Genomic DNA, 25,958 nt, shown 5'->3' on the forward strand with positions numbered 1-25,958 from the left:
TTTCAGTTCCATCCCCCCTGAGACAAGGTATTCCCCACGGACCTCCTCTTATACCCAGTCCTTCATGACTCTTTGACCTAAAAGCTGTCCTCTATATATAATGCTCAGGATATATTCATTTTACTCTGATACTTGACCCAGTTGCCCTGAAACATCTATTCTTAAACAGGATGTGCCTTGGGAGAGTGTTGACTGGTTCTGGGCCACCCTGCTGTAAACGAAAAGACAAGGTCATTACGAGAAGGTTAAAAAGACCATCTATTCATTCGTTTAAATAAGGCTATATTTCCTCTGGTGGGGAAAAACGATATGTGGTAATACAGTTAAAGATACTATCATAGTGTTATTGTACAAGGAGGGCAAATTAATTTTTCACATGGGAACTAAGTATTGGCATTTCTCAACTTTTGAAAGTTTGATTTTGCAAACTTAATGTTTTGCACAGATAAGGGCTTCGTGTGTGTGTGTGTTCTGCTTTGTTGATGTACTGTCAAGACAGAATCATCAAAACTTCAGGCATGCTCAAAGTGGTATATAACATGCAGCTTGTGTGAAAGTCTTTGCAGCACAAATCTCTTGCAGTTTTTCTTTCTTTTGCCCTTTCATGACTGTGACTGATTTTATTGAACTGTTGTTGACTAACAACAGACCAATATGCAAGGTTATAGAAGGGCTTATGTATATTGTATTCACCCCTTGGTTACCCTGTTGGACATTAACTTTTTCTGAGAAATCTGGTTTTCCAGATTCTGTAGAATAGAAGAGGAACCTTTTTTTTTTTTACTTCAAAAACTATTCAGTAAACCTTTTTAATGACACAGTTTTTAAACATTCAGGTTTTACCTTCACCAAAGCACAAATGTTCTTAACCGGAGCAAATTAACTTGAGGTAAAACCCTGTGTAAACAGGGCAGTTTGTAGTTTTCACATGAGTTAGAAGGGAATTTTAATTTGATCTAATTCATGTGAAAACTGTAAACTGCTTTTTTGTTTCTGTAGGATTTTACCGCAGGTTAGCTACCACAAAATAACAACATGCTGTTTTTGCCTAGTTAAGAAAGTTTGCTGCTGCATGAGTGCTTTACGAGCACTCGTGGTGCTCTGGTGTGGTGCCAGAGGACTGGAAGAGGGCCAGTGTGGTTCCCATCTTCAAAAAGGGGAGGAAGGAGGACCCAGGGAACTATAAGCCAGTTAGTCTTACCTCAATCCTGGGCAAGCTTTTTGAGAGGGTTATTCTGGCACATGTCCACGAGGGGCCAGCAGGGGAGATTATGCTTAGGGGCAACCAACACGGGTTCATTAGAGGCAGGTCCTATCAGACCAACCTGGTGGCCTTCTACGACTAAGTCACCAAAGCCTTAGATACACGGGTAGCAGTGGCCGTAGTCTTTCTGGACTTTCGGAAGGCCTTTGACGCTGTCTCTCACCCCACTCTCATTAAGAAACTGGGGGACTGTGGTGTTGACACCTACAGTCAAATGAGTCGCCAACCGGCTGGAGGGCCGCACCCAGAGAGTGGTGGTGGACGGGTCATTTTTGACCTGGAGGGATGTGGGCAGGGGGGTCCCCCAGCACTCGGGCCCGCACTGTTCAACATCTTCATCAGTGACTTGGACAAGGGGGTAAAAAGCACCCTGTTCAAATTTGCTGATGGCACTAAGATGTGGTGGGATGTGGGCACACTAGAGGGAAGGAATATGCTACAATTGGACCCACAGGTTACAGGGGTGGGTGGACGAGAATAGGATGGGTTTCAACACTGACAAGTGCAAGGTGCTACACCTGGGGAGGAAGAACCAGCACCATACCTACAGGCTGGGGAACTCCCTTCTCGCCAGTGCAGAGGCAGAAAAGGATCTTGGAGTCACCATTGATGCCAAGATGAACATGGGCCAGCAGTGTGGGAATGCAGTCAGGAAGGCCAACCGCACCTTGCCATGCATCCACAGATGCATCTCAGGCAGGGTCAAGGAGGTGATACTCTCCCTCTGTGTGACACTGGTCAGGCCACAGCTGGAGGGTAAATTCAGATTAGACATCAGGAGGTGCTATTTCACTGTCCGGGCGGCTAGGATCTGGAACCAACTTCCAAGCGAAGTGGTGCTGGCTCCTACCTTGGGGGTCTTTAAGACATGGCTTGACAATCACCTTGCTGGGGTCGTTTGACCCCAGTACTCTTTCCTGCCATGGCAGGGGGTTGGACTTGATGATGTCCTCAGGTCCCTTCCAACCCTACCAACTATGAAACTCTTGATGCTGTGTGGCTGGTACACTATTGCTCAAATCTTACCATTTTAAATTAAATTATTAGGAGGTTTTATATGTATTTAAACATGAATGAGGCCGTAGGTGGGTCTCAGGCTGGGTTTCATTCTTCCTGTGGAGATGAGTCTAAATACATCAGAGCCATTCACGACACTCTTGATGATATTAGATCTGGTTTCATAGCTATTTTGGTTACACTGGATCTTTCAGTAGTTTTCAGTACTGCTGCTATAGATAGGTGTATCTGTGACTCTTACTTGCAGCTTTTGTCTGGAATTATTCTCCAGTGGTTTCTTTTGTACCTTGAAGACAGAATCCAAGATGTGCCAGCAGACAGACAAAAATCTCATCCCTGAGGTGACTGAGGTGCACCAGGTTTTAATCTAATTCCGATGTCATTAGAATTTATATATATAGAAATGCTTTTTTGACAATATTTCTAAATCTGGGATAGAACATCATGAGTATGTATTGTCACTGTCTCTCTTTCTTTTTCAAGTGTTCTTTATATTTTTCTTCTACCCTGGAGGAGTACTTGGACAAAACTATTCCCATCTGATAGTATGAAAGTGAAACCAAAGGCATACCAGGGTAGCTACAGCATTATTTTTGCCCTTCTTCTCTTTCCTCCCGCTTACCCAAAAGCAGTTCCCAGGCTCTCCTAAGTTATATTACTGGCCAGAGCTGCCGTCTTTTTAACCCAGAGAAACAAAGCAGTGAGGGGGCTGTCTTCCTGTTTCCGTCCCCATGCATTGTTGAGAAATGTGTTTCAGGAAGTAAGACAGGTTAAGAATCCTGCTGTCAGTTCCAGCCAGTCTCTTATGGCAGAAAATCATGCATTGGAGCTAATTTTGTGCTTCTGCCCAGTTCTTTCATTTAGTTAGAATTCATTCTTATGCACTTCACAAAGGTTTCTGCCCGTGCAGTTTGTTTGCTATAGTTTCCTTTTAGTAATAGTACTTAAGATTGCAACAGCTTAGTATATTTTGCCACAGCATTATCAAGCTCCTTCGGCGCCCTGGGCATAGAGGGGTGGGGCACCCTGGGCATCTACAGACTCTAGCTGGTGTCCAGGACCCAGGAGATGGAGGCAATGGGGATCTAGTGTCACAGCAGCTACAGGGGAAGGTGACTCTGGCCAAGAAGTTAAGTGCCTCACCTGCCTCCCTATAGGTACTGCTGAATGCCATACTGAGAAAAGATATAAAGCCCTTAATTTGATGGTGGGGGATGGCACCCTGCTTTTGCCTCTAGCTCCATCTCCCACTCCATGCAGCCAGAACTGGTAGGTACCAGAAGTGTAGCATAGGTGTGTCTATTCTGGTGCCCCCCTGTGTCCATTCCAGCATCCCCTCAATCAGTGCCTGGAGCTCATGGCCCCCTCGCCCACCACTGGTTATCCTAGTGGTGTTTGCGTGCAGGTTTGAGCTACTGTCATGGTATTGTTCCATTTTGCATACTTTATGTATGCTAGCTGATTTTAGGATATCTGTTTTGATTTTTAATATGAGGCCCTATGTGACAATCCCTTGGTCCCTGCCCGGGGTGACCCCAGAGCTCAATACCTTGGGGCTTGACTTGCATTTGTGAGTCCCCTTTCACTCTTAGTGTAACCAGTATGCTGGCCAGACTTAGCATCTTAGAGGCGGAGAAACTTTTGAGTCCTGGAGGTATCCTGGAATTGAAAAATAAAATGGTAGAATCAGAGCACCTGTTACTATCAGCCACCCTGAAATCACTCTTACTTCCAGATCCTCCAGTAAAATGAAGGTGGAAAGCCAGATTAGGCTTATTACATAAACTGGGAAAAAGATAAGCAAAAGGATTGTTAGATTTGGTAGACATACAGAAACTAAATTAGAAAGGCCTCCCTAATGACCTTTTAATCTGATGCATTTTCCTTGTGTTTCTTATATTACCAGCAGCAAGAAATCTTGATAGCTTCTTAGCTGACTCCAACCTCTTTTCCCAAGTTCCTTCTTTCCCTTGACTCAAGGTTACTTCTCTCCTTCTGCCTAATTCTGTAGTTATATCTTCCTCATCCTGTTGTTTATTCTAGTCAAGGAGGATAGAAATATTCATATTTTTTCCATTTCCCCAGATAGAAATCTGTCTGACAAATTTAGGTGTTCTCTTTGATGTATGTACCTTTGGAAAGGTATTTGGGCATTTTTTGGATGGAAAGCTTCTTAACACAGGGACTGAGTGATAGCTAGTCAAATATGTTAGACCAGGCACAACCCTTAGGCTGGATGGAGCCAACAGAGTCATGGGGCCTACCACTGAAAAATGTTGCCAACTGCTGCATTAACATGTTAATAAACAAACTGATGATTTGTTGATTATGCAGACTACTAAAACACAAAACATATCCTGAACAACTACTTTCTGCTCCTGGATTGCACCACGCTCAGCTGAATGAAATGGACTACAATTGATCAGATCACTGTCTCTGATAGACTGCTCTGTGCATGTGTTTGTAGAGCCTCTGGTCTGATGAAGTGAACTGAGGCTCAAGAAAGCTTATGTATCTCTGGTTTAGTTGGTCTATAAGGTGCATTTCTACCCTGCTTTCCACTAGGCTAGAGATTCATACAGCTAACTACCTCTGTTTTTTACTGAGCACGTTACATACTGGGTCCCACAAACTGCTGTGGTGAAAGTTGATAGATAAGGATATTGTGCATGTAAAAAGTTTCTAGTAGGAAATCATATTACATTTGCTTTGGAGTTATATTCTGAATTTAACCTTTTGAAAATAGTTGAATGGGGATTTATGTGGTTGTATCAGGTATAAATAATCAGTCTGGATCTGAGGCTTATGGTATGGCAAATATTCCAGATACATTATTTTTCACCTTGAAATCTGCTCCTCTTCCCATTCTGTGTTCCCACTCAATGAATATGTAATATCGCATAACAAACCTGACTACAGACTATTTAAGCCGGAAATAGATTGGAGAGCAAGGTATACAGATGACAGAATCCAAGAAGAGATCAGCAGTTCACAACATTCAGACATCAACAGTGGATCTGAGACTTCATCTTAGACATGGTTTTGAGCGCAGCACTGATAGCTTTGGCAAATGTGTGTTCTTGAGGGTATCCCTAAAGAATTAAAACTGAATCCTTTCCAAACTGGGCTCTTAACAGCAGGCCTTATTAGTAGCACTCAGGCTTATGTTGCTGCCTTGGAAAAGTAAGACATCTCCAAAGATCAAAATCTGGTACAATAAGATGGCACAGCTGGTATCTATAGAGTAGGTCATGTTCAACAGCCTTAACTACTTTGAAAAGTTTGGTGCAATATGGAAGGACTTCTTGGAATATCTTAGTAGCTAGATTGTTGCTCGCTGTATTCTTCTCTTCTTCTGTCCTTCCCTCTTCCCTCCCCCCTTTTTTCTGTTTTTGCTTATTGTACTGATACAGGTTTGTTTTACATGTATAGTTCATAGATTTCATAGACGTTAGGGCTGGAAGGGACCTTGGAAGATCATCGAGTCCAGTCCCCTGCCCCAGTTGATGCAAGTTTTTCCTGATTTTTGTATTGTATTTTAAAAACCAATACACATTTTTTAAAAAATGTTACTCAAACACGTGTGTGATGCAAATGAACATAGCTGTTGATCAAGATTGAACGTGATTAGCTAGTCCCCTTTGGAGCATGAGGGTGCATGTGTGTATATGTTAACAGTATCCTTCCCAAATGAATACTGCAGATTTGGGTATCCTGTGACTCGCTGTCTAATCTCTTGGTTACATCTTGAATTAGACCCAGTATCTCTGTCCAGCTTCCTAATGTATTATTTGAGCAACACCTCCCCCAAGCATTTGAAAGTAGAAATAACTACAATTTCTTGTTTACTTACTATCTTTCCAATCTTATTTGTTCTTTTATGCTGGTGTCCTTCCTCCCTGTTTCATCTTCTGTGGGACTTTTGGCAGTTTCTGTTGTTATAATAGCAGTAACATTGTATTTTTGGCTTCTTTGTCTGGCATGTATTTCTCCAAAACCCTCTTCCCACTGGACCAGGCACCCTTGTTCACATCAAAGAGCTTTATTCCACTGATGGCCAGCCTTATTGGACCAATACCCATAACACATAGAGTCTTTTTTTATCAGAAAAATCATGGAGAAGCAGGGCTGGAAGGGACCTCCGGAGGTCATCTAGTCCATCCCCTTGCCTGAGGGAGGATCATCTTTATCCAAAGCATCTATACTATTTGTACTCTAAACTCTTAGTAAAAGTACTGTCGGCCCCGATGCAATACAAGAGATGTGCTCTATGTATTTGGCTTGAAGGGGCTACCCTCTCCCTCACCCCACAAAAAGAAAAGTATGTATTGTGGACTAATTAAATATCTCCAGTCATCCTCATGTATGTTGCTGTTCTTAAAATGTGGCATGACAGGAGTGTGGACAGCCTAAGGGGCTCGGCAAGCTGAAGAAGCACATTGTCTTTCCAGGAGGCAGTCAGCAGATATAACACATTGAAAAAATGCATCTTTTAAAATATCTCTCACTGCAGATTCTTATTGGCCAGATTTTTAAAAAATGTTTCAGACATATTCAGTCTGAACCACAAATGGCATGTACGGTACTTTCTTTATAATTAACTTACCTCTGCTATAGGAATACTTGCTTTTGACCCATGGTTCAAATGAAAAGAGGTTGATTTTATAATGCATGAATGAATGCTGGCAGCTTAAGAATTAGGAGCCATGAACATAAATCCTGAAAGCACTTAGTTATATTAGTATAGTAACAGATTTTACTAAGTGCTTGTACTTCCAGTTAGGTTGCTCTCATGAATTATGCATTTCCATTTGTAAGCTTTTATTGGCTAAAAATTAGCACATCATTCCAAAACACATGGCATTGGATTGTCCCAATTTGGGACTGCTAAATCCTGCAGACAGCTTTATGTATTGTTTGCTGTGTAGAATATCGTTAAACCAATGTGTGTAATAAAAACACACAGATATGTGTGTTGTAGAAATACATATATTTTTAAACCATGGTAAGTCTAGGTGTCTTACTGACATTGCTGCATTTTCTTTTGGGAAGGCTTTGATCTTTTTGCTTTACTTTCTTGCTTATCAGGTGGGGTCTGGAAGTATCATGCAGTACTCAAACATAAGCCTGTTGGCTGATGCAAAAGTGAATAATCACAAGTTCAGAATCTGTGTGTATATGTGTTTGTGTGCACACACCATATATTTAGTATTCATGCTCATTTTAAGGAAGTTAATCAATAGGAAATATGCAGAAGCAAGTTGCTTGCATAGGAATATTGGTATGCCTGATATTAAGGCAGAGATGCTCAATCTGCAGTGACTGGATCTGGTTCTTGGTTAGGGCATTGGTAACAAGCAGTTCAGCTTGGCGTATCCCCTTCCCTGCCTTGTGCCATACTGCTAATCCCCTCTGCAGCTCCCTTTCCCTATAGCAGAGGCTACTTACTCTCTCCCTTCCTTTCTCCTTCTCTCCTCCCCTGTGATTGTTTACCAGAGGTAAATTGTCTTCCTCTCTCCTTCCCCTCTTTCTGACATTGACAGCCACTTCCCTCCCCCTGCTGTCCTTAACAAAGGGGAATAGTGGCCCCTGGTGCAGCCAGGTCAAAGGCACCCTCTGCTGTAAAAGGTTGAGCTCCACTTCATTAAGGGATTAAGTGTTCTCAGCACTTTACAACCCAATCTTACAAAGGTTTGTGAAAGGTCTGTTGTATTTGTCCACTTGTTAGTCAGTCAGTACTTCAGACTTGAATTTGAATCAGTGTTATATGGGTTAATGGTCAGTTCTTATCAGTGATGTCTAAAATGAGTAATGTGCTATTAAAACTGGATGTATTTTATATCAGAAGCATTTTAAAGTGTTTAACCCTCTCATTTTCCTCTTTAAAAATTGATGTGAAAAATCCTTTGGCTGTTGAAAATCCCATTTTCTTCTCTGTGCTAGTCCCTGACCATTTTAGTTTGACCAGAGATGCCAAAAGCAAGTATTGCCCTTCTGTCTTTGTGGGCAAGCCACATTTGCATCCCTAATTAGGCCATTATAGCACTACAAAAAATGAAACAAACAGCATTTGAAGCTGGTTAATCACTTTTTAAGTGTGAGGTCTACAAGGGGCAATAGTGTTACATTTTGTAGTGCTACAAGTGAACCTAAGAACTAATACATGCATTAAGAAATAATGAGATCAACAGGTGAAATCCCACCCTTATTCAAGTCCGTGGATGCCTTGTGGTTCTTCTGCAGTAGTTGGCTAACAGCCTCTTTCCTCCAAAGTTATTCTTGAACTTGCTGCTTTTACTGATGCATAAACAAAGTGTTTTGTCATGGAAAGGTACTACGGAAGCTGGTAAATGAAAACAGTTATGCTGATCTGAGCTTCATTCAAAATTAAAGGCAGAAATCAACAGAGGCCAAGAAATTAACTGAAAGCTAAGTCACAGGGGAAAAAATCTCCTGAAGTAGAATCATAGGGTTAGAAGAGGGACTTCAGTGTTGGTTGATAGACATTATATTTATAGTGTAGCAGAGTAGATAAATAGTATCGAAAGGAAGTGTGTATAGGCTTATGTTACAATGTGCAACTGTTTAAGCGCTTAATCACCTCCCCCTACAGGTTGGAAAAAAGAATTGCTGTTAGTTGTTAGTGAGTTATTAGGATACTATTAGGTTCTTAATAAATGATAGCGAGTATGAGAACTTGAAATTCTCAAAAATATTTAATGTGAAACAGAGTTAAAAAATAACTGAAACTGTTTAAATACTGCTCAACAATTGTTTTGGAAAAATACAATTAAGACAGTGTAAACATCTAACAACTTGCAGAACAAGTGGAGTCTGGTTTTCATAAACTTTTTTTTGCCAGGAAAGGGACACACCAAGCTGATATTTCACAGATTGAAGCTGTCCTGTCCTGTCGGTTTTTTTGGTGCACAGACATTCCCTGATGGATGGAAAATATTAATCTGTCAAGAATATGCTTAGTTGATGCAAAGAATAAGTCATTCCCTGCTGGCCTATTGTATCCTAAAGGGACTGGATATTTAGGGGCTGTCATTTCTTAGCATGATGCTGCTGTTCCATACTGGATGGATTAAACATGGGGGAATTAATTCTTTTAATTGATATATTTATTTTGTCCTGTGATTATGAAATGACCGTGCTCATTTTGGCCACATCATTTATTTCAGTAGACCCTATTAGGGATGTATGTGGTAGACGTGATGGTCTGAGACAAAAAGAAATGCAAAACTCTGGAACTCTTGATTCAGAGATGATACTTTTTATTAGACCAACTAAGGAATCGCAAAAAAATTGGGTTTTTTTTTTTCCCAAGCTTTTGGGCTCACATGTCCTTCCTCAGGCTCAGGGAAAATTAAAGACGACAAAAAGTCCCCATAGGCAGAAAATAAACTTCATTCTTGCACAGAGGAAGCTCAGGGAGGAAGCCTGCTCCTCTGGGTCCATGAAAATATGTCTTTGTGAGCTGCTCTTTGATGTGCAGAGAAGGCAGGATTCCTTCCCTGGTGGTGTCAGATGGCAGAAAGGCTGGGAGGTATAGAAATCTTTCTTGTTATTCAGCAATTAAGTTTAAATCCAAAATCGGCTAAAATTTGGCATCTTCCATGTTTCAGGGATGTATTTGGTAGCCCTATTGGTCAGAGAGCAACTCACAAAGACATTCTCATGGACCCAGAGGAGCAGACTTCCACCTTCTGTGCAAGAATGAAGTTTATTTTCTACCTATGGGGACTTTTTACCATCTTTAATTTGCCCTGAGCCTGACAAAGGTTGCAGAAAAAGATTTTTTTTTTGTGATTTCTTGGTTGGTCTAATAAAATCTATGATCTCTGAACCAGTAGGTCCTATTATCTGTTCTGGAATCTGATGCACATGAATGCTTTCCTTCCTATTCTCTCTTTCTCTCTTTCCAGATTTCTTCTGTTTTATGTGATGCTTGTTATCATGTAATGAAGTGGAAATGTTAAGAAGCTGCTGATAAAGATATGGTATTTCTCATGTAGATACTGTGTTCATATTCACATCTTGTCATGAGTAGGAGCATGGGAGTCATGTTTCAACAACAAAAAGTACCTGATATATTGGTGGTTGAATCAATTTATTTAAAGTGAAGTGCAGGAATATGTATTGCTCTATCATTGTAAAGCACCGTTCATTCATTTTATTTATGACTTGTCTATGTAGTAATTGAACAAGTAAAAATAATGTAAACATGAACAGAAAATGTACAGAAACAGTTCAGGTCTTTGAAATTCCTTACCCTTAAGCAAAGATGAAGGCTTGGGAAGGATAGTGGAGTATCCAGAACTGCAGCACACAACTGTGTGGGACTGCTGAGATGCTCCATCTGTTTCCTGGAGCTTGAAATTTAAAGGGTGCTGCTGCTCCCATCAGCTGTGCAGGACTGCTGATGAGCTCCAGCTGAGTGGAGAAACAGCTCCCTTTGAAGTCAGAGCCTAGCAAGCAGCTTGCCTGACTTATCCTGTGCTTGGCAACTGGCTGCGAATTAAGCAGGTTGTGAATCCTGCAGATGCAAATGAATTGGGAGATACTATGCATGCATCCTGCGGGTATGAAAAGTTTGCTATGTTATACACTGTGCTCCCAACCCTTGTGAAGAACTCATGCAAGCAGCTCAAGATCATCATTTTAATATTTCTAGGAACTTATAGATTTGTATCCCAGGCTGTGTAAGTGAAAAGCGGTGTAGGTGTTAACTACATTTTTGCTCTGCTTGTGTCTTGGTGCAGGTGGAAGAGGGCTGGTGGGAAGGAATACTTAATGGAAAGACTGGCATGTTTCCCTCCAACTTCATAAAGGAGCTTTCTGATTCAGACGATGCTGGAATTGCACAGGAGGAACAAATAACTAAGCCAAGTAAGGAACAAAGCCTTATCAATGTTTGGAATCCCCCTCCTCCTTTCCCAATCTGTGTTTTTTTGTTTATTGCTTAACTTGCTAGAATGGCCATGTCTTTTTACCTCTTATGTGGAGTCTGAATTCCTCTTCAAAAATCTGCTGCCATGAATAAGTCCTTTCGCTGGTTGTACTGTATAAGGCCATGAATGCTGTCACTTTAGGTATTGTCCTTTTCATTAAAACTTTTTTCTCCATCTATTATTAGCCTACAGACTAAGCAGTGTTGCCTTGTATCTGTTTAGGAGTTCTATGTCAGAATGAAATGTGTGGCCATTTTGTCTTTGATTACAATAACTAAGCAAATTTGCATCTACATGGTGGATTTTTTAAAAATGTATTTTAGCATGAACAATAAGTAAATTTATTTTACTATGAGTCCTCCTGTGGGTTTAAGGACATACAGCATCATAGTGACATAGCCAGGTGCCCAGGGTGTTGGGCAGCTGCAACTTCTGGTTGCCTCCACACCATTGGTATGATCACGTCTGTCAGTGGCAGCTGTACCCCCCCCACACACACACCTTTAGCAGCTGTCCTGGGAGCCACTGACCCAGTCACCCCACCCTAGATATGCCACTGGGGATGTGGGCCACTTTCTCCTTCATAATGCTGAGCATGCATCTACCACACCTATCACTCTAAGCCCCTGAAACCAAAGGAGCAGAAAGCCAGAGCTGGGAGCAAGGCTTCCTTCTCCTTAGATAGTGCCACACACTCACCTGAATTTCTAGTACTGCTTTATACTTGGTGTCTCAACTGGTAGTTCTATGAGGGTGCTGATGGATTTTCCTGGTGTATAATTTTCCTTGATATAAAGAGAATAACCTTAACCATAAATTTATTTCAGTGTGAAGTGGATAATTGTTTGTTTTACTGTTTGTTTGTTTGTTTTTTAAATAAAGTTTCTCCGTGCTATCTCCAAATTGTGTGGTTATCAGGTCCTGCATTACATATACCATGCATAAAAAAAGCTTTCCAACTGCATTTACATATTTCAGCATAATGGCAAGCTTATCTGCTAAACTGTCCCTTTATAAGTTGTTTTGCTCTTTGCAGCACTTTAAATGCTTAAATCAAGCTGAGTTGTATGTTATAGTTAGGCAGAAATGAACGAGGTGTACAGAATCTCAGTATTATTGTATTCACTTGAATTTAAGATGACCCCCCCAATAATTAGATTCTATACACAGAAAATGTATAAATTTGTTATAATTTTCAGTGTCTAGAATCTAATTATTAGTGGATTATCTTTAATTCATCTCTTCCATTGCTGCAGGAGGCAGGCAGCGAAGAGGTAGGTGTTGTGGGAAGGTCAAACAATTTGCCTCCTGCTTGTGCCTGCCCTTTCCCCCCCATCAGCCTTTAAGCCCTTCCTCCCCCTCTGCATCTGCTCCCTTTCTGATAAGGGGAGAGAGAAGGGCAGGCAGAGAAAGAGAGGCTGCATGGGGAGAGGTGAGGGTGCAGAGGTGGGGGTGGAGAGGAGTAGGGGTGGCTGCTTCAGCTACACCCCGATCCCAGGTAGGGGCTAGAGCCCCAGCAACAGCAGCTGTTTGTTCTCGCACCACCCTCAAGACAAGGGGCTTTTATCTCCATTTTAAATGAGGGGGGACACCCTCATTTCAGAATCAAGTAAATACAGTACTAATGTTGAACAGTTGTTAATTCACTTACTGATGAGTTGAAAATCCCAATTCCTGTGAGATTTTTTTTTTCATTTGAGGAAAATCATTGCAGTGTTTGAAAGAGAGTTTTTTTGCTATTTCTTGTGTAGAGCGCCTGGATTTTATGGAGGTATTGGCAACCTACTTCCTGTGTTTGGAGTTGATAAGATCTTCATTTGGAATGGTCTTCATCTTGGAATTAAAATGTTCCACAAACATCTAGGAATTTAGGGAAGGGTGCAAGAAAGAGAACGATTCCAAGAGTAATGCTGAATTTGCATGCATGTTTCAGTAGAGACTGCTCTGTAATCACTACTTGCCATTATCATTTTCTTTCAGCGTAAACAGAAAAGCTTACCTCCAGCTAGGCAGCGGACGTAATCAGTGGCATGGCAGCACAGCACAGGGCAGGGAAGGGGATGCACTGGGCCAACCTGCATGCTGCTGATGCTGTGAGTCGGATCCAGTCACTTTGGGACTGGGTATGGCCTGCAAGTCATACCTGTGGGTGATAAGCTAATGTAGAGCTATAGTATCTCACTTTCCTAAGAGTGGTATACCCTTGTTATATATTACAACTTCTCTGGCGTGTTGAGGAGTATCATTGCTTGAAGCAGAGTATATCTAGAACAGTGATTCTCAAGGTTTTTAGGCTCAAGGCACCTCTGTTTAGACTTAAAATACTCCTTGTTAGGCTTGAGTCACCTTGTGGAAGACTGCAGCTCTTAGTTAGAAATTATATGTGCTTATTCTAGAGAAATCTTGGATATGAATTCTGTGTTACTATTTTGTATTCCCTTTGTACAGTCAGCCTGGCTGGACTGGGCACCCATGCAGAGCCCCTTGCAGGCCCCAGTACATCTTCAGATCTGCCTTTGAAGACAGGATTTCAGGACTGCGAAACTGCATTGTAATCTTGGGCAGTAGCTTTAAATTCAGCTTTACCTGCAAAATGCATACAGTGATACTTCTATGGGTTTGTTGTGTGGCCTAATTAATCAAGACTTATAATACAATTTGGGATCCTTTTCTGAAAGGGTAGAAAGTCAAATATTACCATGATTTCGTTTTTAGTCATTCTTACTGACTGTCTCTTGGAATGTGTTGGTTAGAAGGAAACTTCAGTGACTAGAGTCAAGGAAGTACACAAGAGAATAATAGTATTTGTCCTTGGTGCTTGCTTAAAGCCAGTCAGAGAAAATATCCTCTCCTCTGTGCACAAAAAAAAAAAAAAATAGGAGCGTTTGGAATTTGAACTGTTTCCTCTTTATTAGGACAAATGAGCGTTTCATAGTGACTCTTCATATGTGACTTGGTATGAGAAATCCTATGTTTTCTTCTCAGTTCTGCCACAGGTTGACATTGGACAAGTCTCCTAGGTGGTAAATAGATGTTGTATTTGATGTGGGCCTGATTGTTTCCAAAATTTGACCTGAATCAAAACAGGCACAGCACGGCAACTTGCATTGTCCTCTCAAGTTGCGTTGCTGCTCATCAGCCAGTAGGTGGCCAGGAAGAGTACACATTCTGATCAGCCTGTCACAGTAATGTTACAGAGGCACACTGCAGTGTCCTGGGACAAACTAATAGCACGTACTTCAGTGAGACTTGAAGTGAAACAGTGGATTTTCACATCGGTAGGGTCTGGGGACAAAACACTTTCTTGTGATAGAAATGCAACATCTATTTATGGCCTCAGAACAATATATTCAAAAGCAGTGTTTAGTCTCGGGAGCTGAATTTGGGACTCACTCGACCTGATTTTTCAGAACTGGGAATCTCTACTCCCTGCTGGATTGAAGGCATTTGGCATTTTTCAGACGTCTGGACGCTACTTCAAGATATTTTATCAGTCTGTAAAATGACCAGTCATTTCAGAGCTTACATAGAGCCCAGTTCAGATACCTTTACTCATACTAGCCACCTGTTCTTCCATGGTCCAACTGATATAAAAAATGCACTGCTTTGATAATACCAGACTGTTAAAAACTATCCATGAAATATTTGTATTATAATTTTATCTTTGATTGGATATACGGGTCTCCATTTATTTTCTAGATTTCTTGGATGTCTTATCTTCTCACTATATAATTATCTTCTATATAGGAAGACCCCTAAATACCATGTGTTCTACTTACAGTTTATCAAAAGGTGGGACAGTTGACCCCTGTAACAAAATGAATATTATAACCTAAAAAAATTCAAGTCTTATTTGAAAGTGGTGATTTCATAGACATGTCACAACATTTACAGATGAGTGGTTTTATCTTGTATCTCTCCTGCATGTTTGTAAATTAAGGTATGATTAGGCCTGATTAAATATACTGGATATGTTTTAAACCTCAGAGTGTTAGCTGCCTAAGAAAAGTGCAGGATCCAGGATTGACGATAAATTTTGCTGCTAATGCTGTAGTTAGGCAATACACTATATTTTAACTTCTCTAAACTTTAGTCCTTTTCCATCTTTCTTGCTGTCTCTTCATTGTCCTGTAGCTAACCATAGGTACCTTTAATTTCTTAACTCCTGACTTTAAATGAAATGTATTATTATATTAAGGTGACTTGCAAAGGGGAAAAGCGGTTTGTAGTTGTTTTGTTTCCTTATCATGTATAAGGTAGGAATGGGAGCTTTTCATGGCTTTTTTCCCCTGCCAATGTGTATAGATTTATATAGCCCTATTTCTGTCAACTATAATTGAATGACATATAGTGAAACCTAGGCTATGTTTTCGGTATCAAAAAGGTGTAAGACTGTTTAAATTTTTTTTGTGATGAAAAAGGTTTGTTTTGGATTTCTGTTGGATCTACTCCATACTTAGACAGTATGTTAGAAGAGCTTTCAGGCTTTATATGTCCTTCCTCTGTTATAAAGTTAAATAAAGGTCATTGTTTACCTGGCATTTAACTTAGGATTCATCATCTTCTTTCCCAGACCTAAGGAAGGGCATTTTGTGCCCTAAAACCTAATATTTCTTCCAGCAATGTAGTTGGTCCAATTAAAGTTGTTACCAAACAAACTTGGTTCTTATATTCTCTGGATCACGGTGGCTACAGCAAAATCTATAACTGTACTGAAACTTCTTTTTAGTTTTGCTTTTTGTTAGTTTTATTCAGGCAAAAAGCCTGGCTAAGCCATTGGGTCAAAAACTTACTGAGATTCACCATTCCATCCGTTTAATACAAAATGTGTTAAAGCTTTTAATCTACACTTGAAACCAACCCTAAGCCTCCAAGAAATCAAAGGCTTTTCTAGGACATCTGCATTAAAGGAATTCCACTGTTTTGGTGACCTGTGTTTCTGTAAGGTACATGCCCTGAGCTAGCAAAGTGTGCCAACATCAGAGGCATCAATGTGAGCTCAGTGATACTAGCACAAATTTCACTAAAATCAATAGTGCCTAAGGCAAAAACCAAATAGAAAAGAAATTGTATAGGTAAGTTTTTTTCATACTTGCTTTATGTGTTATAAAGAGACAAAACAGGATGTGAACCCCGTTTTAATGTGGTTGATGTGCATTCACAGGTCTAAAAATTTTGAGCCAAATACTGTTTTTTGTCCAGTATTGTTCGAAACAATATATTCTAACCGGATTTAATGATAATTTGGAAAACCATAAGATTTTTTTCTATCTGATGTGCATGAAGGGAGAATATTTTTAAGCAAATGTGCAATCAGATGCTGTAGTTTTTAGTCTTGTAATTTTGCTTTTTAAAAGTTAGTCATTGAAAGTGCAGATAAAAAACTCTTCCTCTTCCTTTTCTTTACTATCATCGATATCTCCATTTCCCTGTTTTGTTTTTTCTGTCTTCCTTTCCTCTCATTTGCTGTCAGGAAAATCTGCCTTTGAGGGGACAGTTCTGTACAGAGGGGCACCGGCAAAGATTGACAGCTACAGACGCTATAACAGTGAGTGTATTAAAAAATCAACAGGCAATTTTAAGGAGAAAGTCTTGATCCTCTGTACATGTTTGATCTTACTACGCTTGTAAAGTGTGCCACCATTATCCACTTATGGCTACTCTGCGTGCGTATATGTCTGTGAGCAAAAGTCCCTCTTTTTTGCTGCTGATCAGTTGCATAACCTTAGTGTAATGAGAATGTATTTTCATTCTCTCTGTGCATGTGTGTGCGTGTGTATGTCTACACAATGTATGTAAGTGCACAAGCTGTGAATTACTTGGGATTTAAGTCTTGGGTATGAAGAGGAATGCCAAGCCTTGGTTTCATGATTTCAGTCATCCAAGTTGTTCAGGTTATTGGATCAGCTACCCTCTGAATTACTTTCTTGCTTTTGTTTAAAAACAAAATGCACGCAATTGATGTTAAACAAAAAATAAACTTAAAGTATAAAGGCATCAGGAAAAGGAAGCCATGCTTTCATTGAAGGTGAGGTACATTACATCTGTGTATACTCCTCTCCTCTCATCCTGCACCTGATGGGAATTACTGAGGGCATTATGTCTCCACCACCCAATGGGGAGGGAGATGAAAGACACGATGTGTGTGCTGCTGTTTTCTAAGGAGCAGTCTAGTTCTTTGATGTTGAGGTTAGTTTCCATTATCTTTTGCGTTCTGGAAGCATGGAATATGCACCTCCTTCCACATACTTTCCTGATCCTCCTCCTCTTTTTTCTCTCCCACTGTGGCTGTAGCTCTTGGAAAAAGAAAAGAAAAAATGAAGGAGAAAGTCAGAGACAAATATTAGCAGAGAAGAGTAGGAAAGAAAGACTAGGAAAGAAAGACAGAGAATTCCTCTGTTTCTCACCTTGCTCTCTCATCCAGATCTCTAACAGCCAGAGATCCAGCCTCACTGCTGCAACCCCCTCAGTTTACCTTTCATCACTCTATAAAGTAACAAATCAGAGATGCATAATCTCTGATTCAGTTAGCCTGTATGATGTACCTCTGCCTTGCCAACTGCCTCTCTTTTATCACTTTGTCACTTTAGAGGATCAAGTGCCAGGTGACCAATTCTGTCCTTGCCAGGCCCAAGGCGTTCTGCATTCTTCTCTCCTATCAGCTCTCTGCATTGATAACAGTGCTGCTTAGTCTTCGTTTTCCCCCATGCCTTACTCTTCCCCCTCCCTCTTCTCCACCAGGGTTTTGGGGAAGAGGATGCCCTGGTCTCCTGGAACCTTTGATCCAAGTGTTACTGTTGAGGAAGTAATCCTGTTCCCTGCTGCCATGGGTTTACTTTTCAGAGACTGGCTGATCTTTCTGGATCAGTGCAGCTGTTGGCATTCTTCTCCCACAAGAGGGTGCTGTCCTGTCAGCAGCTGGATCATGGGTTGTTTGCTTAGACTTTAGAGGGAGTCTGTGTATCCTGGGAATCCTCCTTTCTGCTTAGGGTTTCAAGCAGTGTCTCAGTCCACTCGGTCTTTGGGCACACTGTCTTACCCACCTGCCTGTCATCATTTGGTTTTAGACAGATCTAATAGTCACTATATACATTTAAAATGCACACAGTATCTCTGGGACATTGTGTTTGATAAAGCCAAATTTACAGCCAGATCTACAACCTTTTTAAAACTGGCTGTTCGCAGTTTGACACTGAAATGCTGAGAGAGGTGCCACATGGTGCATATAAAGAGGCCATTTTTTGGGAGGTTTTAGACAAGGTAAGAATATGATTTCCATTGCTTTCAGAGATACTGTCTTCTAACCTGGCTCCCACAAAGAGGTCTTCATTTTTCTTCCTGCTATTTCTGTCAGCAGTTCATCTCACCAATAAGACCTTTCCTTCCATAGTAACTTTTGCTTTCTTCATTCAAGAGCAGTCCTATTAAGGCTTTGAGGGCACTTAAGTTAGAAAAGTATGCTTTGGTTCCTCACTTGCTCTTCAAAGCTTAGGAGTTTCAAAGCTTAGGAGACATGACTAAGTAGAATGGTCTTCAGTTAAGAAAGTCTTTTTTTATCTGAAGTCATGTTAACTCAAAATGAAGACATTGAGTTATTTTTCTTCTTTTAATGCTGCCTTATCTGAAAAGTGGACAGTTTGTTGACAGCTTCCTGAGTTTAAACCCAATAAGTTAGTTCACAGTTTTATATTAAGTCATTGCTCTTTTTTAACGGTGTCTTGATCCCCTACTTTTTCATCAGATGTAACTAATTGCAAGTACGTTTAGGAGTTTTAAATATATATTCAAGGTTTTATGAACGGTAAAGCAGCTGTTTTGAAAATTTCAGTAAAGGAAAGAACAACACTAAAATAACCTTCTTGTGGTGGATTATAATTTGTTTTCTGATAGCTTATGGTTAGGCTAAATAACCTGGTCAGTCCTAAGTGCTATTTAACTTGGGGAATAGAGGTTGCCTGAGCACCAAGGACTGAAGTACCCATCACTGAAAGTTATGAGACTTGTCTCCTCACAATTAACACAGCAATGTCCTTATCTTCTGGCATTATGCTGCGCCTATCAGGTGTGCCAAGTTCACAGTGTAGTAGCCCTAGCTCCTTTGGTGTGGTACCTGCTAATCTTCTGTCAACTAACTTCTGCTTCTGGGTATGATGGGTGAAGGAGGACATATGATTAAGGGAAATTACCAATAATTTTATTTATCACAGTTCCTTTCTTCTACCATCATCTGTCCCTCCTGTGCCCCCTTAAGAGAATGGTCCACAGTATTTTATTAATTCCTCTTTCTTTTCCTTCCCCATTTCTTTTCCTTTGAAAATGCTATAGCAGAAGAAAATGGATGGGTTAGTATATGTATGATGCCTTGATTCATAGGTATTTTGCCTTCTTTGTAGCTGGTGGAGTAATAATTCTGTCAGTAATAGCAGCTGTTGGGTGTGATAAGTGAAGACAGTGCTGTTACAAACAGAATTATTGGTAAATTTTGTTTTAAAGATATTCTGTAATACTTAACATTTACTATTCAGAGTTCAAGGAAATCAAAATAAGATTCATGTTCCTATTTATAATATGGATACTTCTGAAGTGGCTTGTGATAGGAGCATCGTTAGTGCATACAGTTTTAAAAAACTCAGTTCATAAGAAGGTTTAAGTTTTGCAGCTCCAACTTCTGTTAACTTGTCCACAGTATTTACTTACTAAGGAGACTGTATAACTAACACAGAGATGCCACAATGCAAGGCAACATTTTTTGGGGGGACAGTGCTAAAAATGCATGAGGGACAGTTTTTCTGATTGAAAATTAGCGTACTGAGAACTGCTGCCTGGAAAACAAATGTACAGATGGAGGAAGCAAAATAATATGGTGAAGGGAGGAAAAATGCAGTTAATCCTTCCAAATATTCAGACACTTACTATCAGAAAATGATTTATTAGACTCCTAATAGAAATTTTTTCCATGGATACCAGGAAAGGAATATTATCATCTGTGGTTATTGTCAGTCCTTTTGTGTAAAATAAGCAATGTTTTCCTGCATTCACTCAGAATAAGAGCGATGACAACTACTGAGAAATTGAGAAGGCAGCAGGTAGAAACATCCTAAAACCAGTTTGAAATGAAGTGTTATAACAGTTTTCTTATGATTTATGTGGAAATGGGGGAAAAGGTCACCAGCTTCCATCTTGATGGCTCTGCATTCATGCTAAAGAGGGTTCTGTGTGTGCTCATACTGCATTGCTAATGCACGCTGCTTTGTGGTGCAGGAGACCACTCCCCTTTCCCTTGCATGATTTCCTGCACAGGCATAAAGAACTTGGGGCTGTTTGTCACAAAGCAAGAATCATTGTGCTATGGAAAATGAACATGCTGAATGGCAATGACAAAATGTTTGGACTATAAAATTACATCTCCTCAAGGAAAATATCTGGGAATAATAAACAAATGAATGAGTAATGCAGAGGTTAGTCTGAATTTCCAACTTGCGTGTATTGTATATTGCAGGAGTGTGGTTATTAATTACTGATATTGTTCTGATTATAATTTATGTGATTTATTTTTTCAAAATATGTATTCATGAGTCCGATAACACTTCTCTGAACTAATACTTAAAAACACTTGAGCTGTTCTTTTCCTTTCTAATGTCATGAAGGGTATAGTAGGTATAATATGAAGGAGCAATAGGGCATTCGTGGAAAACAGATCCAGAAATTCTGTGTGTGTGGGTGCATGCATCTTCTTTTCTTGGACCTCTGTCCGTCACTCCCTGAGATAAGGGTAGAAGTTCTCACTACAGTGATCTTTCATCTCCCTGTCATGCAAGCTTATCTGCCAGGAATCCAAATTCTGTACCATGGACTGGTAATAGAGCGTAAGACTACATTTCCCTTCTCCCTCCTTTCTTAAAAAGGAAAACACACAAAACAAACTCCATTTATAATGCCTTCCTCTTGTCCTATTAAAAACTACTGAGGGCATTCCCTTGCCTACCAACCAAATAAAGAGAATCTCTGTGCTATTTCAGGTGTGTGCCTCTGAACAGCTGACCTTTATACCATTCAGTAGGCCTGGTGTGGTAAGTGCTTAGTGGGTGCCTCAGGGGGGACCTTCCTTAGCAGGTACTCTCCCACAGTGCCATTTGAGGAATTTGCCCAGAACCACACTGTATCTAAAGAGAGAAACAACACAGAAGAAAGACTAAATATGAAATCTCTAAATAGCTTAATAAGATAGAATTGTCTTTAAAGCATCGATTTAAGGTGTTTTCCTTCTTTCCCCCTTTTTTGCTATCTTTCTACATTTAGAAACACTTATTTTCTCCTATTTTGAATGGAGATGGAACAAAAAAAACTGTGGTCAAATTAGCAACTTTCATTTACAGTACCTGTTATCGTGCCTGGATAACTTCATCTTCCAGTATCTTGGAAAGATGCCGGCACACCTCTGGGAACATTGCTTGTTAGTGAATTAAGTCTAATGATGTCATCTCTTTCTGATATATATTTATGCTAATAACCAAACCCACCACTTTTTGACACAATTGAAAGTATTTTCTCCAGAGACACCTTGAATGTGAAAAATGAGTGCTATACACCAGATTTTGAAAAGCCATGAGGAGGCTCTAGCCACATGAGGAAGAAATTGATGCAAGCTGCCTCTTATAAATTGAGATCAAACTCTTATTTTCTCATTATAACGCAATTAGGATGAAAATGGAACAGTAGGAGTAATAAAAGTGTTGTGGACATGTTTATGCTATTTCACATTGCATCACTGGTCCCATATCTGGTTGTGAACAGATATCTAGCATGCGAAAATCAGTTTGAGGGATTTTAATTTCTTGCAGTTGGTGTGCTCTTGGCTTTGACAGGTTGATATAACAGCCTGTGTAACGTGCAGCTTTGAGCTCTGAACATTTGGTGCTGCAGATGAGTTGGGAGAAATTGATCTGGGTAAACTAACAAGGTTGTTATGCTCATAAAGCCCAAAAGGAGAACACTTGAACACATTTTAGATGCCATACAGTAACAGAGTGATCTGCTTTGAGGCAGTATGGAGGTATGAAAACATGTTTCACACTTGAGTAGTTTGGACTGGCATGACAGCAGTCAGGTTAGTGAGATCAAAGTTTGTGCTGCATCTGTAGCTTGTGAACCATTTAAATGCATTTTGTCTTCCCATGCTCTTGGAAACTTGCTATAAAAATGAAAAGTGACTAGTATAGCTTTTATTCTACGTTGCACTCAAAAATACTTGATATTCAGCCATAGACTATAAGCATGTGCATGCTTGTGAATTTGATCAGCGCTTAAGGAAATTACATTTTGCTACAAGGTGTTATAAAGGGAATGCCTTTTTCTTCCTTGTACAGAGTTCACAGATCTTTTTCAAATACTTCAGCCTGCTTGCAGCTGGGGTGCAGAACCAGACCCATCAGTCACTAGCAACAGGGGAATGTTCTGCCTTGCAAAGAGCCCTCCAGCATTTAATGTTCCCAAAGCAGCTAGCAGCTAAGCCGGACTTTCCTGCTGCAGAGGTTTTCTTGGGGAAACTCTCAAACCTTATTTCAATTTCTTAGATTAATAATACGGCTCAGTAATGGCTCTGTCTAATTCCTGGCTACATTCCTGGATTTTATTTGCTTTTGAGGGAGACTGCCCCCCCCATCTTTGTTATCTTTCTGAGGTGATTACAATGGTTGGTGCCCCTTTGAGGCTTCAGGGACAGAGCTAGGCTGAGGAAAAAATGGAGGTTAAAGGAAAGGCTTGTGTCTCTGGCAACCCTATTATTGAGTGTCTCATAAGAGGGCATCCCTGAGCAGAAAGATTACCTTATTCCTGGTCTTGAGCTGGGAAGCAGCCAAACAGGCCAGCTCCACTGGGCAAAACATGCATCCCTGGCTAATAGTAGACCTTGGCCTCCATGTCTCATCCAGTAGGAAGGGACATGGGCAGGATTAAAATAGGGCAGGCTCTTAGCCAAGCAAACTATCTTGTGCCATCTCCAGGTGGGGAATGAAGCCAGAAAGACCACATGTTCCATGGAAGATGTCACATAAGCTCTCTCACCCCCCACACTGAGCTCTGACACCCCTTCCCCTTCCAGTTATCCCTGGATCACATGTGGAGGACACTGGATACCTCATGAATTCTGCCAGTATTTCAGGGTGGATCAACTTTCAATCCAAGACAAATAAAAAACATTGAACCATCACCTGACCCTAAGTTATGGACAGCAAATTAAAATGTTAGCAAGGCATCTATTACCACAAAGCAACTGACCTGCAGTAATTGTTTGTATGCCTGCTCTCACCCTGTGGTAAGTGGGTCACCTTAGTCCTGTTGCCCAGGGTAATGGCAGGCACATGATACATCAAGCACATGTTATCATACATCAGCTTCATTGCAGTGAGCCCTCCCGTTAAGTGTCAAATCTGTTTGTCCATATAATAAGTGTCTAAGTGCAGTCTCATGCCATGCTGCTTAAGTCTCTGAAAACTTAATTTTGTAATGGACTTTCTACTTCATCTTAGCCTTACGACTAAGCTACAAAAAGTGGCAAGGAAAAGGAGGACTTGTTTAGTATTAATGGCTTTTCAGAGATTCAAATAGTGTGGAATGGGGATTGTACTCGGTGCCTAATCTGGCACTGAGTACTTCTATGCCATGTCACAAAGATTGTTAACTTGAGTGCGCAGTGATATGATATGGTCCTTCATAATTTACAGATTGCATTGGTCCTTGGGGTTGAGATGCACAGATGAAATGGTTCCCACCTAGCTAAGTAATACAGTAAACATGCTTTCTTGGAAGTTTTAAGCTGTTTAGAGTCATTAGTAAAGTTGATTTGCAATCCTGGTTCCTGTCAGACTCTGTAGAAAGGAATATACATATAACAATCGGAAGCCATCCTTGAAATGCAAATGGAGAAAATAGTTTTTTTTCAAGTGGTAGACTGATTAAGTACAGAAGAAATAGTTGTCATCTCCTGCCTCTGTAGGTCTTCCAACCAGCCTACTGTGGTCTGAGCCCACTCACTGGTACCAGGCTATCAGTTCAGGGGCTAAAAGGGCTACTTAAAACTTTACTGAAATAAGGTCACCAGCAAAGGAGGAGTGCAATCATTTTAGAAACAACTCTGTTCCAGAAACTCACAAAAAGGCCATAACATGAGCAAAACCATCCATCATCTCTGAGCCAGAGCACTGCTTGCTTCCTGTCTTACGGTATAGCCTCAGAAAATTGGTGACAAGCAGAGTAGGGCCTTGTCTGAAACAGCTAGATAAATTCTACTTCTTCCCGGTATTTGCAACTTACTATCCTCGGACAATTGTTAGGATTTGCAGATGGATAGTTCTGAATTCTAACTCTTTTCTCTTCATAGCTGTAATTCATATTATATTATATATTATATGTGCTCCCAAGAGGAGCTCTCCAAGATCCTGGATAAACAGCTCCTTGGTACCAGGGAAGTCAGTCATGGGCCTGGACTGAAGATGAATGCTATTAGGTATAGAAGGTCTTGTCACGGAAGACTGCTAGCAGAAGAGGAAGATGATCATGATAATCATAATGGTAAACAAGTGATAGAACAGAAACTTAGATTTGAAACCCAGTAGGAAGTCTGATCCTCTAAACAAGCAGGGATTCAATTATCTTTTGTGGACCTCCATTTCTTGCCTAATGTGGTCCTTTGACAGAAATCTAGTTCCAGTTGCATGCCAACTGGTGAATGCAGTTTAAGAAGTCAAATGAAAGACAGAGAAGGTTTCCTGGATCATTTCAGAGTAAGAGTACCATATAGAGAGAAGACAACATTTACTACATGGAATCAATAAATGGATTGAGGTCTCCAACCCTTGCTTCTCCTACAGGTAGCAGACCTGTTCTGGTCATGGCAGTATGTGCGAGACTGGGTTTTCTTAATGAATGGGGTAAACAATAAAAAAGTGCCCCAGAAACTAATTTCTCTTGTCTCTTGGGTTAACTCGTATAGCTACAAATACCTTATTCCTTGTAAGAAGATTGGCTTGCTAGTAATTGATATTTTGCATCTGGAAATAATAAGTGTCCTGCAACTTCTCTGTGGGCCAGACCTAGGATATAAGATGGTGAAAGGCATCTTGGAAAGCTCGTATGTCTTCCCACCTTTTCCCCTGATCCCCAGTTGGTATAAAAGCTGGAAATAAAAGAATGGCCACAGTACCGTTTTATGCTTTTCTGACTGAAGACTTGTGATCTTCAAGATCATAATGATCAGATTCACCCAAAGAACCTTGTCTGTCTATGATCTTCAAGAGTAATTCACATTGGATGTCCCTCACGATCATCAAGCACTACTGTGGAAGCTCATTCTGCTCCTTATAGCACTCTTCACATTGAACACGTCCTGAGGACCAGACATTATACCTCCTGCCCATTGCAATGGGCCTCCTAATGGCTCATATCCCCAGTTGGATTTTTCACTTGGAATGCACAGCTTTCTTTAATGAGCCCAGCATCGTACTTTGAATTCAGACAGTCCTCACAAGAATTATTCACGACTTTTCTCCTTCAGTTAAGTAGCTTATTCCTAAGAATATTAAGACTCTTAGAACTTTGAGTGATATCATCTCTCTTATCACAGTTTGTTGGAATGCCATTAGCTCTCCAAATTTTCCATGTTGACCATCCAGTCCTAGTCAATGCAGTTTTTTTCTTTTAGCAAAAGTCTTCTCCATCCCTTA

General features: G+C 40.5%; 1 protein-coding gene across 4 annotated transcripts in view; it reads left to right on the forward strand.

Moving 5' to 3' along the window:
• Positions 1-25,958, forward strand: part of SH3KBP1 (SH3 domain containing kinase binding protein 1) — a 359,726-nt gene that overhangs the window by 183,957 nt on the left and 149,811 nt on the right. For 3 of the 4 annotated variants that reach the window (XM_019529214.1, XM_019529212.1, XM_019529215.1), the window contains 2 exons: positions 11,050-11,176; positions 16,712-16,786. In XM_019529214.1, the coding sequence (XP_019384759.1) occupies positions 11,050-11,176; positions 16,712-16,786 (202 nt within the window). The remainder of the gene's footprint in view (positions 1-11,049; positions 11,177-16,711; positions 16,787-25,958) is intronic. The other variant, XM_019529213.1, reaches the window with a different exon arrangement.

The sequence above is a fragment of the Crocodylus porosus genome, unplaced genomic scaffold (genome assembly GCF_001723895.1).
Source record: "Crocodylus porosus isolate Cpor-Errol unplaced genomic scaffold, CroPor_comp1, whole genome shotgun sequence".
In the NCBI taxonomy this organism is placed as follows: Eukaryota; Metazoa; Chordata; order Crocodylia; family Crocodylidae; genus Crocodylus; species Crocodylus porosus.